The 15658-nt window shown below is 37.2% G+C and overlaps 1 protein-coding gene across 1 annotated transcript; it reads right to left on the bottom strand.

The window, feature by feature from the left end:
* Nucleotides 1–5601: 5601 nt before the first annotated feature.
* On the bottom strand, nucleotides 5602–7527 carry LOC147542171 ((R,S)-reticuline 7-O-methyltransferase-like). The gene is made up of 2 exons (XM_086636316.1): nucleotides 6670–7527; nucleotides 5602–6210 (listed from the first exon to the last, which is right to left on the bottom strand). The coding sequence occupies exons 1-2, from the start codon at nucleotides 7453–7455 to the stop codon at nucleotides 5914–5916; spliced, it is 1083 nt and encodes a 360-aa protein (XP_086492442.1). The 5' UTR covers nucleotides 7456–7527; the 3' UTR covers nucleotides 5602–5913.
* Between the last annotated feature and the right edge of the window lie 8131 nt (nucleotides 7528–15658).

Here is a 15658-nt window from a genome sequence, read left to right as displayed (position 1 = left end):
GAAGCTAAAAAAGCTTCGAATGAATAGAGGTATAGTTTTGCTGCTTTAATTTTTTTCAGAAACAATGATCTCCTCTCTAATAAAGAGATGATGTAGTTTGGCAACAGAGACAAGCGGACCTCGAATTATAATGGAAGTCCCGAATGAATCAAACGTCCTCTTAGAATACTAATGATCACCACATTTTTGGATGTCGGACTACCGGCTGCTGTAAGACTATCTATGATCTTTTTAATTCATAAGAAGAATCTATTACAGAAAAAATTACAGGAACACCCTTAACCGTCGAAGGAAAGGAAAATAGACCCAAAAACCTGAACGACTACAGAAGAGCCGTCAAAGAATTTGAGAGAAGAAAAGTGGAAAGGCTGACAGGAACCACCATTCAGAGATGCAACCAAGGCAAGAAGACAACCAAGGAAAAAATTGAAGGAGTTGAAGGAGATGTCCTCCGACCAAGGTGACAATGCGAACAATTTGTCGGATAGGACAATTGATGTGGAAGATCATCAAATCCGATTGATTTAGGGATCGTAGAGTTGTAGCTAGAGACCAACTACGATCGTCGAATTACGAAGTAATTCGCGGCTAACTTCGATCGGATCCTACAACGGGTTACACATAAGAGTGACAAATTGATCTAGGATATGACTAGTGGGAGTGAGATATAATCATGGGAGTGTCCCATAAACATATCTCATAGGCCTAAAAAGGAATTAGGCAAAGATAGTACAAAAAGGCCAAAAACAGGGTTTTTGGGCCTAGGCCGATTCGGGCACTTTTAGGGCTCGGATTGGGCTGATTTTTGGAGGGACGTTTCCTTATGTTATGAACATTAAATCTGACAATTTTGGCTGGGTTTGGACGTCATCTCCTTAGGGAATTGAGAAAATACTAATAGTTGCTATTTTCGACTATTTCCCTAAATCTTATTCTAAAGGGTGTTTTAGGAAACCTAAAAGGAGGTGGATTCTTATTAGGGTTCTATATAAACACTCTTAGGGCAGAGAATAAGGTGTGGAATTTCTCTCTAAGCTTTCTTACTCTACCACATCAAGTAGAGAGGAGAAAGTGAGCTAATTCCCATTAACTATCTATCTAGTCAAAGAAGAAGGTGTTCTTCTTTCCAACCACCATTGGTGTGCTAGCTATACAACAAGGTGGGAGATCAAATTGATTGCTCGTGTCCCAAGTAGAGGAGCTACACTTGAAGCTCTTGGTCTTCTTCAATCAATTCAACTAGTTTGAGGGAAAAGCGATTAAGGTAATCTACTATCTCCATTAGATTAATTACTAGTTTTGCATGTGATCCTGGGAATACTAGTGTAGACATTAGATGTCTTATTTCCGCTATAAACACTAGTAGAAGGGTACAATTCCCTACAAAAATAACCCCCTCGCTGTCATCACCTTGTCCTAAACACCTAAGCCGGAGGCAGTACTGGCAATCCTTACCCCCCTTCGGGTTCAAACAAAACGGCTCGTGAGGTTACCACGACCATTATGAAGAAACCCATCCTTTATCACGGTCATTATGAAGAAACATTCCTCAAAGTAGACGACTGGTATAAACTCGAGCAAGGGCCTCATCTCAAATCCTTGATGAAAGCAGGAAGAAGGAATTCAGAAGACAACGTCAGAAGAAGGACGCCCCCAAAATCGTCTTCCAAACTTGTAGTGATGAGCATTAAAGGCCAAAGCAGGCTATTTGTAGCAAGAGAGGGTAACCAAGAGACCTCTCGAGAAACAGATGAAGAGCATTAAAGGTGAAGACCAGATGTGCCTCGAAAACATTCAACCGAATAACGACTGAGAGGGGTGAGCGACTCAAGGATGGCGGTTACCAATAAAATTTCAGCGGGTCTCAAGGAGATGTGTTTTATCCACCAGTCACGACGCTCCGCGCGTCTGTGCATGATGAAACAAGTTATCGTGCGCAATAACCTAAAAGATCAGTGCCAGAAATACGCGATCAGAGAATTAAGTCAATGACGCCACAAAATCATGCATGGAAAAGATTAATTACTTGTGCAGAAGAGACGAAACGTGTCTTGGGAAAGTAAACCACGCGTCAAGACAAAAGCACAGCTGGGATGACTCTGGCCGAAACAACACTTGGTCGAAAAATACCTCCACTTAGCAGATACCAATCAGCTCTGGAGCATCATCACAATACTGAGTTCCACCAACCAGCCTGGTCAAGGTAAGACTCAAAGAGTTTCTCGTTACAGCTCTGAGACAGGTACTACTCTCGACTTCAGGCCTTCAAATAAAGTAAAAACACACGAGTTACTTCTACTCCTAGTCTCTTTACTTTCAACTAAGGAGTGGCGGGACTCATGATGATGCATAAAATGTCCAGACGTTGACTAACGTCTGAAGAGTCAAGATCAGACCTGAAGTCTCTTGGAACGACTCGACTTAAGGCAGCAGGACAGCTAAACACCTGATGGTCCACCAAACGTTCCCCTAACTAGGAGGTCGGGCGGAAGAAATCAGCTCTGCACTGAACCCCCTTGGCATGGATAGATCAACCCTGGGATCTTAAAAGGAATAAGGGGGGTCTCCACGGGTTCAACCCATATCTTACGCCCATAACTGTGGAGATATCAGCGATGCGCGACCTAATGACTTAATCCCGGACTTTTTAGAAAGATCTCAGTCGGCCTCACATCTTGAAGTGTTTAAGCCCGATCGGACTCCACGTACCTAGAGGAGGAAACTTCTCCTTTAAAGTCTATCACTCCGGCAAGATATATACAAAGTATCCTTGAACTTAGGAACTTTCACTTATCAAAGATCCGGGATAGACTCGAAGAGAAACCCTAGATACGCAAGAGAGGTAACTTCCCTTACGGTTTGACGGCCACTGCCTCACCACCGCCACTGATCACAGTCGGTTTAACTTCGCCTATAAAAGGCCCCCCACTTCGTCCTTCACAGGACACGATCTCTTCACCCCAAAAAAGATCACCCCATACTCAGAGTTCTCACAACTCGCCCCCCAAAAGGATCGATCAATATTCATTCTTTTACTGCAAAGAGCACCCTGACTGTCTTGAGCGTCGGAGCGGTTTTCGAACCCTTTGCAGGTTTCCCCCCATCGGGAACAGGCGAACATGAGCAAGGAGCGAGGAGTTGGAGCAAAGAAGCAGAGCTGAACAGAGGAATCTCTCCTCTCCAAACAGAATATACCATCATAACGGAGGCTGTCATGCATCAACTCCCTTTTTCATGTTGATTTAACCGGGAGCCAATTTTCGACATCAGCAGACAAAACACTCGAAATCAAGCTATTCAAACAATACAAGATGACACAGATCAAACAAAACCGACAGAGGATGGCACCAAAACCGTTTCCGACATACCCGTATAAGAAACCACCACCGGTAAAGTGTTATCATTGTTATGAAACAAGACACTATTCTAATGCTTGCCCTTCTCGTGGTAAGGCAAATATTGTGGAAAAGAAATCGGATTCCGACTCCGACGAAGATCAAATCGAACATGTAAGCCTTAATCCCGATAACGGTGATAGAGTTATGTTAATTACTAGGAAAGTTCTTTTTACACCTTTTGAGAAGGACAAATCACAACGCAAAAACTTGTTCTTTACACGAGGAGCCATCAAGGATAAGGTGTGCACCATTGTTATTGACAACGGATGTGTGGACAATCTAATTTTTTCTAAACTTGTTGATTATTTGGGAATTTCGACGATACCTAAACCTAATCCCTATCGAACCGCGTGGATAAAATCCGGTTCTACCACACGAGTCGATCGTATGTGTACTGTTACTCTTTCTATTGGTTCATCTTACTTGTCTGAAGTTATTTGTGATGTTACAAATATGGATTTATGTCACATCATCTTGGGTCGTCCTTGGCAATCGAACGTGGATGCTACTTACCGTAGACGTTTGAACGTCTATGAGTTCCCATGGCACAAGAAAATTATCACGTTCTTACCCATCGACGAAGGATCGGAAGAATTGAACACACTTCAGAAATGGTTCGGGACGAACCTTGTGGGAGAAAGGGAAGCTGATGCAGGGGCACCCGGCGTGGACACTTTTATCGTGGACCTAACGACCACGTAGGCCAATCGACCATAGTGATTAGATTTAGGAAAGTCCCAGTTTTAGTATGATTCGTATTGAATCTAGGTTTAAGAAGTTACATTATTTTAGTATTTCCATTAATTTGGAAAGTCTAGTTTGAGTATATCTATTTAGGAAGTTGCAGTATTTCAGTCTTTCCGTCATTTAGGAAAGTATGATATCCTATAAAAGGATGTCCAGTCTATTTTTTATACACAAGTTGAAGAGAAAACCCATTGAAGTTTAATAAAGTTTTGAGTATTTAGAGTTATTTGATTATTATTTTATCGTTCTTTGTTTATTATTATCATCTTCTTTCAGTTCCGCTGCGTTCTAAATCAGATACAATATAGATAAATGTATTGTATTAACCTACTCCTGTACTATTAAATATCAATCAAATTAACCATTTATGGTCGGAGGGAGACATGCTATTGTTGGGAGGGTGCTTCTAAAGGCGCCTCATTCTCTTGTTTTTAACGCATCTCTCTCTTGGCACTTTTCGTGTGTCTCAAACTGAGCAATTCAAGACCCACAGATTGGGGCAGTCTGACGGCTCTCAAACTGTGTTTAATCTTCGTTGTTGAAGCCTAACAAGGATTAGGCCAAGTTTGGTGCTCTCGCAGACTACCCTAATCTGTGGGATGCACATAAATAAAGAGACCCAAAACGCACCTCTGTTAGGAAGCCCATTGAAAAGGAGGAAAGGAGAGAGAAGGAACATTGGAAAGGAGAATGGATTGAGAAACAAGAGAAAAGAAAAAGATTAAGGAAAAAAGAAAGGTGGATTACAAACTACAAAATAAAATTTTATTTGAGAGTAAAGAAAGAGGGTTGCATGATTTGGGATAGTTAGGTGACTTGGTGACTTATAGATAGGATGAAAAAGTAAGAAAAAGAGAAATAGTGGTGGGTATAGTAAAAGATTGTGAAACGTAGATGCTTCCTTTATAAATGTTGAATTTGTAACAGGCACCAGCTTAATAATACATGATTCGAATTCGAAATTCATAGAAGCCCGCGCAACTACTATTAGAAGTCGAACCAGTGAGGAAAGCGAAGCCATGGCTATCCTGAATAGACTGCTATGGGCAGAAGCAAAAAAATATAACGACATCATCATCGAGAGTGACAACATCAATATCATGAATAATATAAAGGATGGCATGCAAGGAATTCAATGGCAATCCAATATGCACATCCAAAAAATTCATGAAGTAAAAAAAGGCTGCAAAAGGTGCAATTCAAATACACGAACAGGAAATACAACGCTCCTGCAGACAAGCTAGCGAAATGGACCCGGTTAAAGAATAGAACGAAGACTTGGCATAATGTTCCCTGTTTTCTTGTTTATCTGTATTGTAAGAATGTTTTAATTTCTTAATATAAGAGACACTGTTTCAACAAAAAATAAATAGTAAAAGGTTGTGGCCTTTGGTGAAACGAGAGAAATAAAAAAATATCGTATCGATCGTGCCTATTATTTCTAAAATACTTGATAAAACCTACAATTCATGTGTTACGGTTGTATTTCAGAATTTTTTTTTCCCACAAAATACGTTTTAAAAAACATATTAAGACATTTGCAATCTTGTTATTTCCAAATTAGATCTAACACATTTCAACAAAAAAAAGGAACTAGATCTAACACACTTCACACAAACCACACTTTTATTAGATAGAACACACCTCCACTGAAACCAGACGTTTATAGATAAAATGCATATATTAACATACCACACTTTAATTAGATAAAATCACATAAACAACACTTTTGTTATAAAACTGCAAGTTGGTTGAACCCATGCCTCATTTATTCGGGATAAGCTTCGATTATAGATTGGGTTGCCGGAATATGAATGATTTTGTAACGAGGAAACCCTCCCTCTTTCAACAACGTTTCCCACTCGACTTCAGTCCTTTCTTTGCCACCGGAATTATGTACCCTCATTCCGATATTTGATATAACTCCAATGTCATCAAATAAATCGTCACCATCGTTTCTCAACACGCAATCAATAATAATGATTTTTCCGTTTTTTGGAATAGCTTTCTTGCAATTTTCCAAGATCCTTACACAGTCATCATCATTCCAGTCGTGGAGTATCCACTACATGTAACTCAATTTGCAAAGTGATTAGTTAGTAACTTAGTAATAATTATGATGTGATTCATGTCTTAGGTCAAGGGCATTCTCATATTCTATGCATCAATCTAGATATAACAAGAAAATGTATTTGACAATCTATTTCTTTTTCGAAGAAAATCGACTACGATATATGTTAGTCGTTACGTGACATTGATACACCATGAAGATGTGATGAGCACGATAACGGTCTAATTTAAACCATAATGAAAGAGGCCTAAAACCCGACAAATTTATTACTACAATATTGCCTAAACTACATGGTATTTGACAATCTACTGTTCCTATGATGAATCAAATATTTATTTGACCGAACAAATGTATATTTGGTATTATTGACAAGTTGGATTAACTATGTTTTACCGATTGGCTGCAACTAAAAACGAATCAAACCTAAGAAGAAATAATGAATTCATTTCTTACCTTCATTGTAACAGCATCAGCACGAGGAATCTCAACAAACACATCTCCTCCAACGTGTGTCACACCAGGGTATTCGGGCGCTTCAGCCACCACGTGTGGAAGATCAAAATTTATCCCTTTTATATTTGGGTGATTTTTAACTATCTCACTAATCATCATTCCAGTTCCACCACCAACATCGACTATCGATTTTAAACCTTTAAATACTTCTCCACATTTGACTAGTATTACATTGACTAAGATCTTAGTCGAGCACTTCATACCATCGCAAAATAGCTTATTAAACTCCGGATTGTCTGACCCAAATTTCCAAAAGTCGGATCCATGGGCTTCGATAAAAGCGGAACCACCTTCTTGAACACATTTTCCTAAATACTTCCATGGATCTATAAGGGATGGATGGCTCTCAAGTAGAACTAAAGGTGCTAGACTAAACTTAAAATCTTTCAGTAACCATTTCGAAGACGGAGTCAACCCGTAGTGGGTGTCAGTCAGATTTGTCCCGTCTTCTCGGTCGAATTTATGAACAACGAAGACACGTCTACGAACCAGTAATGCCATAATTCCGTGGAGATAATTAATGTCAAAAGAAGAAGATAAGTTAGGAATACCATGGACAATTTCAATCAAAGTGATGGGACGTCCATGAGAGTGTATAATATCTGGTATACCAAGCTCCACGACACATCTCAAAGCCATCGAATCGACAAAGCCATACATATATTTCCATATATCAGCTTGACCTTTAATTACTTCTTCCTCCATGTTGTGGTTCTCAATCTCCATTGTTTTTGTTAAGAATGAAACGTTTGAATGTATTGGCTTGAAAAGATTGAAAGAAGTCACTATTAATAAAGAAAACTAATAGGCAGTCTTTCCCCATGTTTCTCTATAGTAAGTAGTAAAGGACTAAAATAACCTCTCTAAATTATACTACTAGTTCAATTATGAGAGGAGTACAGATTTTTTTCATGAACAATTTCATCACTCAACTACCTTTCAAACAGTCTAAAGACTGAAATAACCTCTCTATTATTGTAAGTAATAATGTTGGTTTAATAAGTTTGTTTAATGTAAAATTCATCTAAGGTTTAACATTCTCAATTAGACTGATATTTGATAAAATGTAAAATTCATTTTTAAAATTGTATCTCAGATTTATTTATTTTTCGCAAAACCACGTTTCAAAAAACACGTCAAGAATTCTGCCATTTGTTATTTTCGACGTAGTAGTAGGTTAATGTCTATTTTTTGCAAAAAAAAGAAAGACAAATAAGGTGATGTCTCTCTATCAAATCCTTTTTTTAATCAATTATGAAACCCTTTATCTCCATTTTGTATACAAAACTGTTAATGTGTGTATCATGGAAATACAGTTGTAAAGCTATCCACAAAGATAGCTCTATTTGCAATTTTCATCCCCATCTTCTGAGACCTCATTGATTTTTGAAATTTAATACTTTCTAGTTTTATTTACCCCAAATTAAACACAAATTAATATCATAAATTAAAGAGGGGTTGGGCCATTGGTCCAAAAAAGGGGGCCAAAATGAAAATCCCACCCAAAGTTGCCTAAAAATGAAAGGGAGGTCCAATGTGTCAGTTTGGGAGTCAAAATTACGTAAAGGGCCCTTAGAAAATAAAGTATTTACCGTTCATGCCATCGAAAATTCTCGGGAAACGATTTTTTTTCTGAAAAATAATCTGACAACCCGTCCATCAGAATCTGTACTATTCAGAAATTTACGGAACAGCCACCGAAAAATTCCCGGAAAACGAAAATTTTTTTGAGAAATTATTTTATTTACTGAAAGTTTATATCTGTACTAGACATTTTTTCTGGGCGGGAATTTGAAATTTCGTAAAAAAATTTGAAAATTTGGGCGGAAATTTGAAATTTCGTTTGAAAATTTCAAAACTTCGGAAAAAAAAATTTGTGACCGGGAAATTATTTTATTTACTGGAATTTTTTTTCTTTACTAGACACTTTTGCTGGGCGAGAATTTAAAATTTTCAAAAAAATTTGAAAATTTGCCCGGGAATTTGAAATTTCGTTTGAAAATTTCGAAAAAAAGATTTCGTTTGAAAATTTCAAAAAAATTTGAAAATTGGAATTTTTTATGTACAGGAAATTATTTTATTTACCGGGAAGAGATGGTTTGCTGGGCGGGAATTTGAAATTTCATTTCAAATTTTCAAAAATTTTGAAACTTTGAATTTTTCGTGTACTGGTAAATTATTTTATTTACCAGTCATTTTTTTTTCCCAGGAAAACGTCAGCATGTCCCGTCCAAGGGCAAGAGGGGAATAAAAAAAACTGACATTTGGACCTGCAACTAATTTTTGGGCAAGAGTGGATTTTTTTTGGGTTTACCCCCCAGATTTTGGACTGTTGACTCAAAAATCCTAAATTAAATTTTTGTTTTTGTACATGTGATTTATCATATACATCTCTCTCTCACTCTCTCTCCCTCCCTCCCTTTCTCCCTCCCACCCTCCCTCTCTCTCTATATATATAGGATAGTTACAAATCAAATAGTAGAAAGGGGGATGAATTTCAGATCCAAAATTACAGGGTCAATGGATTTAGAGCCCAAAGATAATACAGTATTAAACAGATAATAAATTAATGAAGAGGAATTTACATGTGTAACTCTCTTTTCTCTACTACAAACTAACATATCCCAAGTTAAATAAAATTATCTAGATTAGAAGACAGAAGTAGTATTTTCAGTTTCATGAAAATAATTCCTCACTAAGAAGTTTTAGTCTAAAATTTGTATATTATTTGGTTACAAATGCAAAATCTGTACATTTTGTAGATGAAACCCCAATATCTTGCAAAATTGTGTTGCAAAGCTGTTGCAAACTGTTGCAAGTTGTTGCAATTACGAAATATCTAGAGAACGGAAGACTAAAAGAAATTAGGTGATCATATTTTACCAAAACAAAAAATTTATATGGAGTTTTGATCAAATTTCCCTTATACAAATACCCGATGACAAACCATATATAATATATGTTAATATGAAAATTTTGTATTTGTCATAACAATAGATACTCCATAATTGTTGTTTCTCTGGTTATGATTCGATGTCACTTTATCTCTGTCATGTCTTGATTAAGACAGAGTCTGAGTTGAAGTTGGGAACTTACTTTCTCTAAGCTATAGAGAGATAGACACTAGTCGGATGTCGGCTTATCAATAATCCTGCTTTCGGATTATCCGTGATAGACAAGAATAAGAATAGAACTTATGGAGTCGAGGCGATAATAAATTCTCTAAACTTAAGACATTTTACACCCCCGTAACAATTCCAACAGTTAGGGTGTATGCCTTCGGAATACAACGACCATCCTTTCAGAATTTTAAGATGGTACTTTTATATTCTGAAAGTGGGAACCTTCGTAATAATATGAGCTCTTGCACTGAAGCGAATAGATCTTCTAGACACTTGAATATTATACTTTCACTCAGATACTTCTCTCTTCGAAATTTCAGATGCACCAAAAATATTTCTAAAATCAAAATTATATTCCAAACACACCAAAATACTGATTTCGGGAGAGAAGAGAAGAAAAGAAGAAAAGAAGAGAATAGACGGAATTCACTCAGAGACTCCTTTCTTTAGAATTATAGATATACTAGAATATTGCTAAAATCAGAATTATATTCTAGACACACAAGAATACTGATTTTAGAAGAGAAGAAGATAGTGAATTAGATGATGAATGAAATGAAGTTGGTTTGTTTATATAGGATGCAAATAGGTACATGTGTCTTTTTGGGTCAATGGACATACCATTCAAATTGGCGGAATCAACTTGAAATAACTAAATATTAGGGTCAGCGGCAATCTGGAGCGTTGGATCTGGCTTCAAAACGCAGAATAAACTGTTGAATTTTTTGTGTCACCTAGTGTGGTTAGCGGAATCTCAGACATCTAATATGTCTAACACTAGTTTCCAGGATCACATGCATGAACTAAAGATGAACTAGAATGGGAAGAAAAATACCTTATTCGCTTTCCCTCGAACTTAGATTTTGACGCCTTTTCGAAAATAATGAGCTCCAAGTGTAGCGCCTCTATTTGAGACACCGAGTAGGTTGACTTGAACTCCCTTCTTTCAGTCAGCTAGGACCTTGATGAAGGTTGAGACGAAGAACCCCTTCTTGACTAGATAGATAGATGAGAGCTTTTCCTCTAAAATCAATCTCTCCATTGATGGTCGAAGAGACCAATTTTCTCTCTGAGAAAATTCCACACCTTTTTTGTTTTATGACTTGTCCTTATATAGAAACCCTAAAAACAGAGTCGTACTCAAACTAGGATTCAATATGGACCACATAAAAGATATTATTCTGAAAACCCTTTTCAGAGTAATTAGGGTTTCCTTCTAAAATGGCAGGCAAGTTCAGCCCATTAATGGGTTTGGCTTGGTCGGCCCAAAACTCTTATGCGGTCGGCCAGATCAACCGATCATTGGGCTTGGTTTGGCCGACACAATGCTTCCCTTTTTAGCCTTTCCGAGCCTCTCTTTCGGGCCCGGTCTTTTCTATCTTTTGGGCCTATCAGGCTGGATGTCATCCATCAATTGGCAAGCTCTCCCTAGTCAATTATCTTCGTTCAAGCCATCACTCTTTGGTGTAACCCATTATTGTAGGGTTATGGGTGTATCTAATACACTATCTAGTGTTCTAAGCGGAATCTCAACATCTAATATGTTAACACTAAATTACCAGGATCATTTTATGCATGAACTAAACAATGAACTAGAAGAGGGAATAAATACCTTTATCGCGTTTTTCCCTCGAACCATTCCAATCGTGTGTCAAGATCGAGAGCTTCATGTGTAGCTCCTCTACTTGAGACACCGAGTTGGTTAACTTGATCTCTCTTCAGTAATGTCTGTTAGGACTTAATATAAGGTTGAGAAGAATTCTTCTTCTTGACTAGATGGATTGAATTAATCATCTCTCTAACTTCCTCTCTCTCCATTAGCTGTATATTGAGAGAGAGAGAGAGATGTATATTTTTCTCTCTAGAAAAATTCACTCAAAGTTTCCACAAAACTTGCATGAGTTGTGTGAACACAATTATGTCTAAGGAGGTCTATTTATAGGGAACCATAGAGTAGGTATTTGACCCAAACTAGGATTCCTACAAAATCTCCATTAAGACTTATCCCATATAAAACCCTATTAGGGTTTAGTGTGGCCGGCCACTTTATCCCTTCCATGGGCTTGTGGCCGGCCCACTTAAGCATCTAGCCAGCCATGTGATGGCCGACCCCTTGCTTAGGTCGGCCATCACATGGCCGACCCCTTTATGGGCACCCCCGAGCTCCCTTTCGGGCCCGGGTTTGTGTGTATGTGTTTGGACTCTTCCAAATACTATTTGGCCTTACCAATAATGGATCCAATCCACTTATTTGCCACTTTATCACTAGTCAACTTTCTCCGATCAAGTTACCACTCTTATGTGTAACCCGTTGTAGGATCCGGTCTATGTTAGCCGCGAATCACCGAATTGATCCTACGATCGTAGTTGGCTTCTAGCAAAGCACTGCAACCCCTAATTGGACCGGACTGGATGATCTTCATCTTTATACTAACTGACAAATTGATCGCATTGCCATTTTGGTCGAAGGACACTTCTTCGGAAGGACATCTCCTTCAGACTGAACGAATATATCCTTCAATTGCAGGATCCGGTCTATGTTCGTCGTGGATTACCGAAGCGATCCGACGATCATAAGCGACTTCTAGCTAAGCATTACGATCCCTAATTCGACCGGACTAGATGATTTATGTTTAACGGATATCCTTTCAACGTTCAAAATAATTCATTTTGCTATCCAGAGTAATTTTATTTGATTTAATCTATGTTTAACGGATATATGTGGGGATAAGCACGATCTATTCCAAGTATATGTCCAACGCCCCTATCGTCTCCACCACATTTCCTAGTCAGTTACGTCTTCTCTGGGTTGTATATTCTAGCTGAAATTAACAGAAAACAACACACAGAAATTCCTGTCATCTTCCTCTACTTACTAAGATATCTTTCAGCTATCTCTAATATTGTTCTCTTCAGTGGGAGAAGATAACAGTAATTGTGGTAAATGTTAAATTTACGATTATATAATAATCGGAGATAGAGACACGATAATTTAACGTGGTTCGGTCGAATACTCAAGACCTACTCCATCCACGGATAATACTTCTTTATTGATAATCACCACATTCAATTGTTGGTTGATCAATTACATTGGTCAGACATAACTAGATGAGTTTGAATCCTAAAACCCTCTCCTAGTTATAGATGACTTAGGGTATAGGGTTTTCTAATTTTTGATTACTAAACTAGGAAATAATACAAAATCTGTCTAATATTACCATTAGATAGTTACAAGAGATATTCTCAATATAAGAAACTAAATGTTCACATATCTTCAATATATCTTCAATATTCTGAATTCTTCTTGATCGTCGGATCTCGTCTTCTCGATCTGTCACGTACATACACGTGTTACACACGTATATTATTTCTGCAACTTATCTTGACTGTCGGATACCCTATTTTCGATCTGTCTTATATAACGTATCCTATTACCCCCCCCCCCCCCCCCCCCCCCACCCCGCAAGTTGGAGCACGTAAATTTTGAAGTGTCCGACTTGGAGAGAGAAAAAGGAAATACTTCTTGATTCGTCGTATTCGTCTTCTTGCAACTCTTAGATTGTGGATACGTTGGAAGATGATTGAACGATGATTAAGTCACAACCAAAAGGTTGGTAGTTGCGGTAAAAAAAATTGAGCGAATCAATGACAACGAAATTACATGTATTTTTCTCATGTATGTAAAGTTGGTCATTTGTATGAAGAAAATGTCAACAACTAAAAGGTTGTGATGATCAAAATCTTGTCGTATAAAAACGTCAAGAATGAAATTTAGGAGTGACAACAAAATAATATTGTTTTGTTTAAAATCGACAAGAAATCATTGTCGGAATACCAAAAAATATTGGATAAGGAACAACCAAAACGATCGATGGTCGACATGAAATTCATTGCCAAAAAAGACAAGATCGCGAATATAATTCCGGAATGAAAAATAGAGATATTCTATTCATGGAAGAGATATTCTATTAGGTGAAAAAATATTCCAAAATATAATTTGGTAGGAAAAGTCCAATATAGAATTGGAAGAAAGAAAATAACCATTAGAAATATATGATTATGAAAATTTTCACTGGTTGAATTCTGGAATTAAAATCCGAAATAGGAATTCTTTTTCCGTTGAAGAGAAAGTCAAAATATTTTGGTAGAGAAATAAAATCGTCATAAACAAAGTATGACTTTGGAAATGTCATGGATTTATCCGGAAAGAAAAGTCAAAATAGAATAAATTAATCTATTTTAGTGTCACAATAGAGGAGAAAGTGACAGAAAAAATTTGTGTCACAACTAGAAAAAGTTGGATATAGGTGACATTAGAAGTCTGTCACAAAATAATTTTCCAACAGTGAGACTGTGACAAAAGTTTGCCACACAAAACTGTGGCAAAAACAGTGCATGGTTGCGACAAATTGTGGAAATAACTAATTCGTCGCAAAACTGTAACATTTGTGACATCATGAAATAGTGTCACTTTCCTTTGGATGGAAAATAGTGACAACATGCAAACTGTACTAATCTGATAATGTAGCCGTCACATAATAATGTGGGGGAAAGAAACTGTCGCAAATACTTAATTTGGGGAAATTTAAGAACTTCTATATTAGGGTTTACCCAAATTGAGAAATTTCTCAAAATCGGGTTTCCCAACTAAGAAGGTAATTGAAAAAAACCATACCTAACCGATAGTAGGTTGCTAAAATAGATTTAAATCCAACCAATTTGAGCCAATGTCAAGGTTCATCAATGGTGGTATATGTCTAGAGAGAGAAAGTTCTAGAAAAATATAATTTTCGGTCATAAATAGTTGATTCTTCACCAAATCAAACGAGAAATCTTTGGTTAGTAGAGTTATGTATAAATCGATGGGAACGACCGGTTGTGAACGAAAATTTGGCCGGAAAACGCCAGAATCAACCCCTAGGGTTTCTGTCACGGCAAAGAAGAAGAAAGGTGTTGCTCGGGTCAAAGAGTATTGACTGGGAGTCAATGATGACGTCATGCTTACATCATCGTGTGTAATAAAACACAGGTCAAAGTTTGCTGACTAAGTCAGCGAAGTCAAACGTGCCCATAAGGGTTTGTTTGGTTGCGGTTTTGTGAAAACCGGGTTGTCTTTAATTCGGAACGGGAAATCTGGTTAGTAGAAAGTGAACCAGATCCGTGATTTTGGTTCCGGAAATTTCTATCTTTAATTTCAGACCTATTTTAGGTCTAAAAAATTCGAAAAAAATTGAAAAAATATTCCGAAAAAAAGTGAAAAAGAAATATAGAATTATACCTTTGTTGGAGAGGAAGTGCTTCTTTGATGAACTTTAATAATCATTGATAATCTCCGGTCTCTTATTCTTAGTAAAAAAACTCTTATTTCTCTTGATTTTCTCGTCATAATCACAAGACTAATCTTGGAAAACAAATCTTATACACGATTGAAATATAATATAATTACAACCAAAAGAAAAGTTGGAAACTTGCGGAAGCATTAATCAGGATCAATTAACCTGCTCATGATACCATGTTAAATTTACGATTATATAATAATCGGAGATAGAGACATAAAGTAGAGACACGAGAATTTAACGTGGTTCGGTCGAATACTCAAGACCTACATCCACGGATAATACTTCTTTACTGATAATCACCACATTCAATTGCGGGTTGATCGATTACATTGGTCAGACATAACTCGATGAATTTGAATCATAAAACCCTCTCTTATTTATAGATGACTTAGGGTTTAGGGTTTCCTAATTTCTGATTACTAAACTAGGAAATAATACAAAATCTATCTAATATTACCATTAGATAGT

The sequence above is a fragment of the Eschscholzia californica genome, unplaced genomic scaffold (assembly GCF_041429995.1).
Source record: "Eschscholzia californica isolate CP2 unplaced genomic scaffold, dmEscCali1.0.p SCAF_4, whole genome shotgun sequence".
NCBI lineage: Eukaryota > Viridiplantae > Streptophyta > Magnoliopsida > Ranunculales > Papaveraceae > Eschscholzia > Eschscholzia californica.
Note: the sequence above shows the minus strand (reverse complement) of the source record. Positions and strands in the feature narration are given on the sequence as shown.

Coding starts and splice junctions, on each gene's coding strand:
- LOC147542171 (XM_086636316.1), bottom strand. CDS start 7,455: ATGGAGATTGAGAACCACAACATGGAGGAAGAAGTAATTAAAGGTCAA. Junction 6,211..6,669: donor CTGATGCTGTTACAATGAAG/GTAAGAAATGAA, acceptor AGTTACATGTAG/TGGATACTCCACGACTGGAA.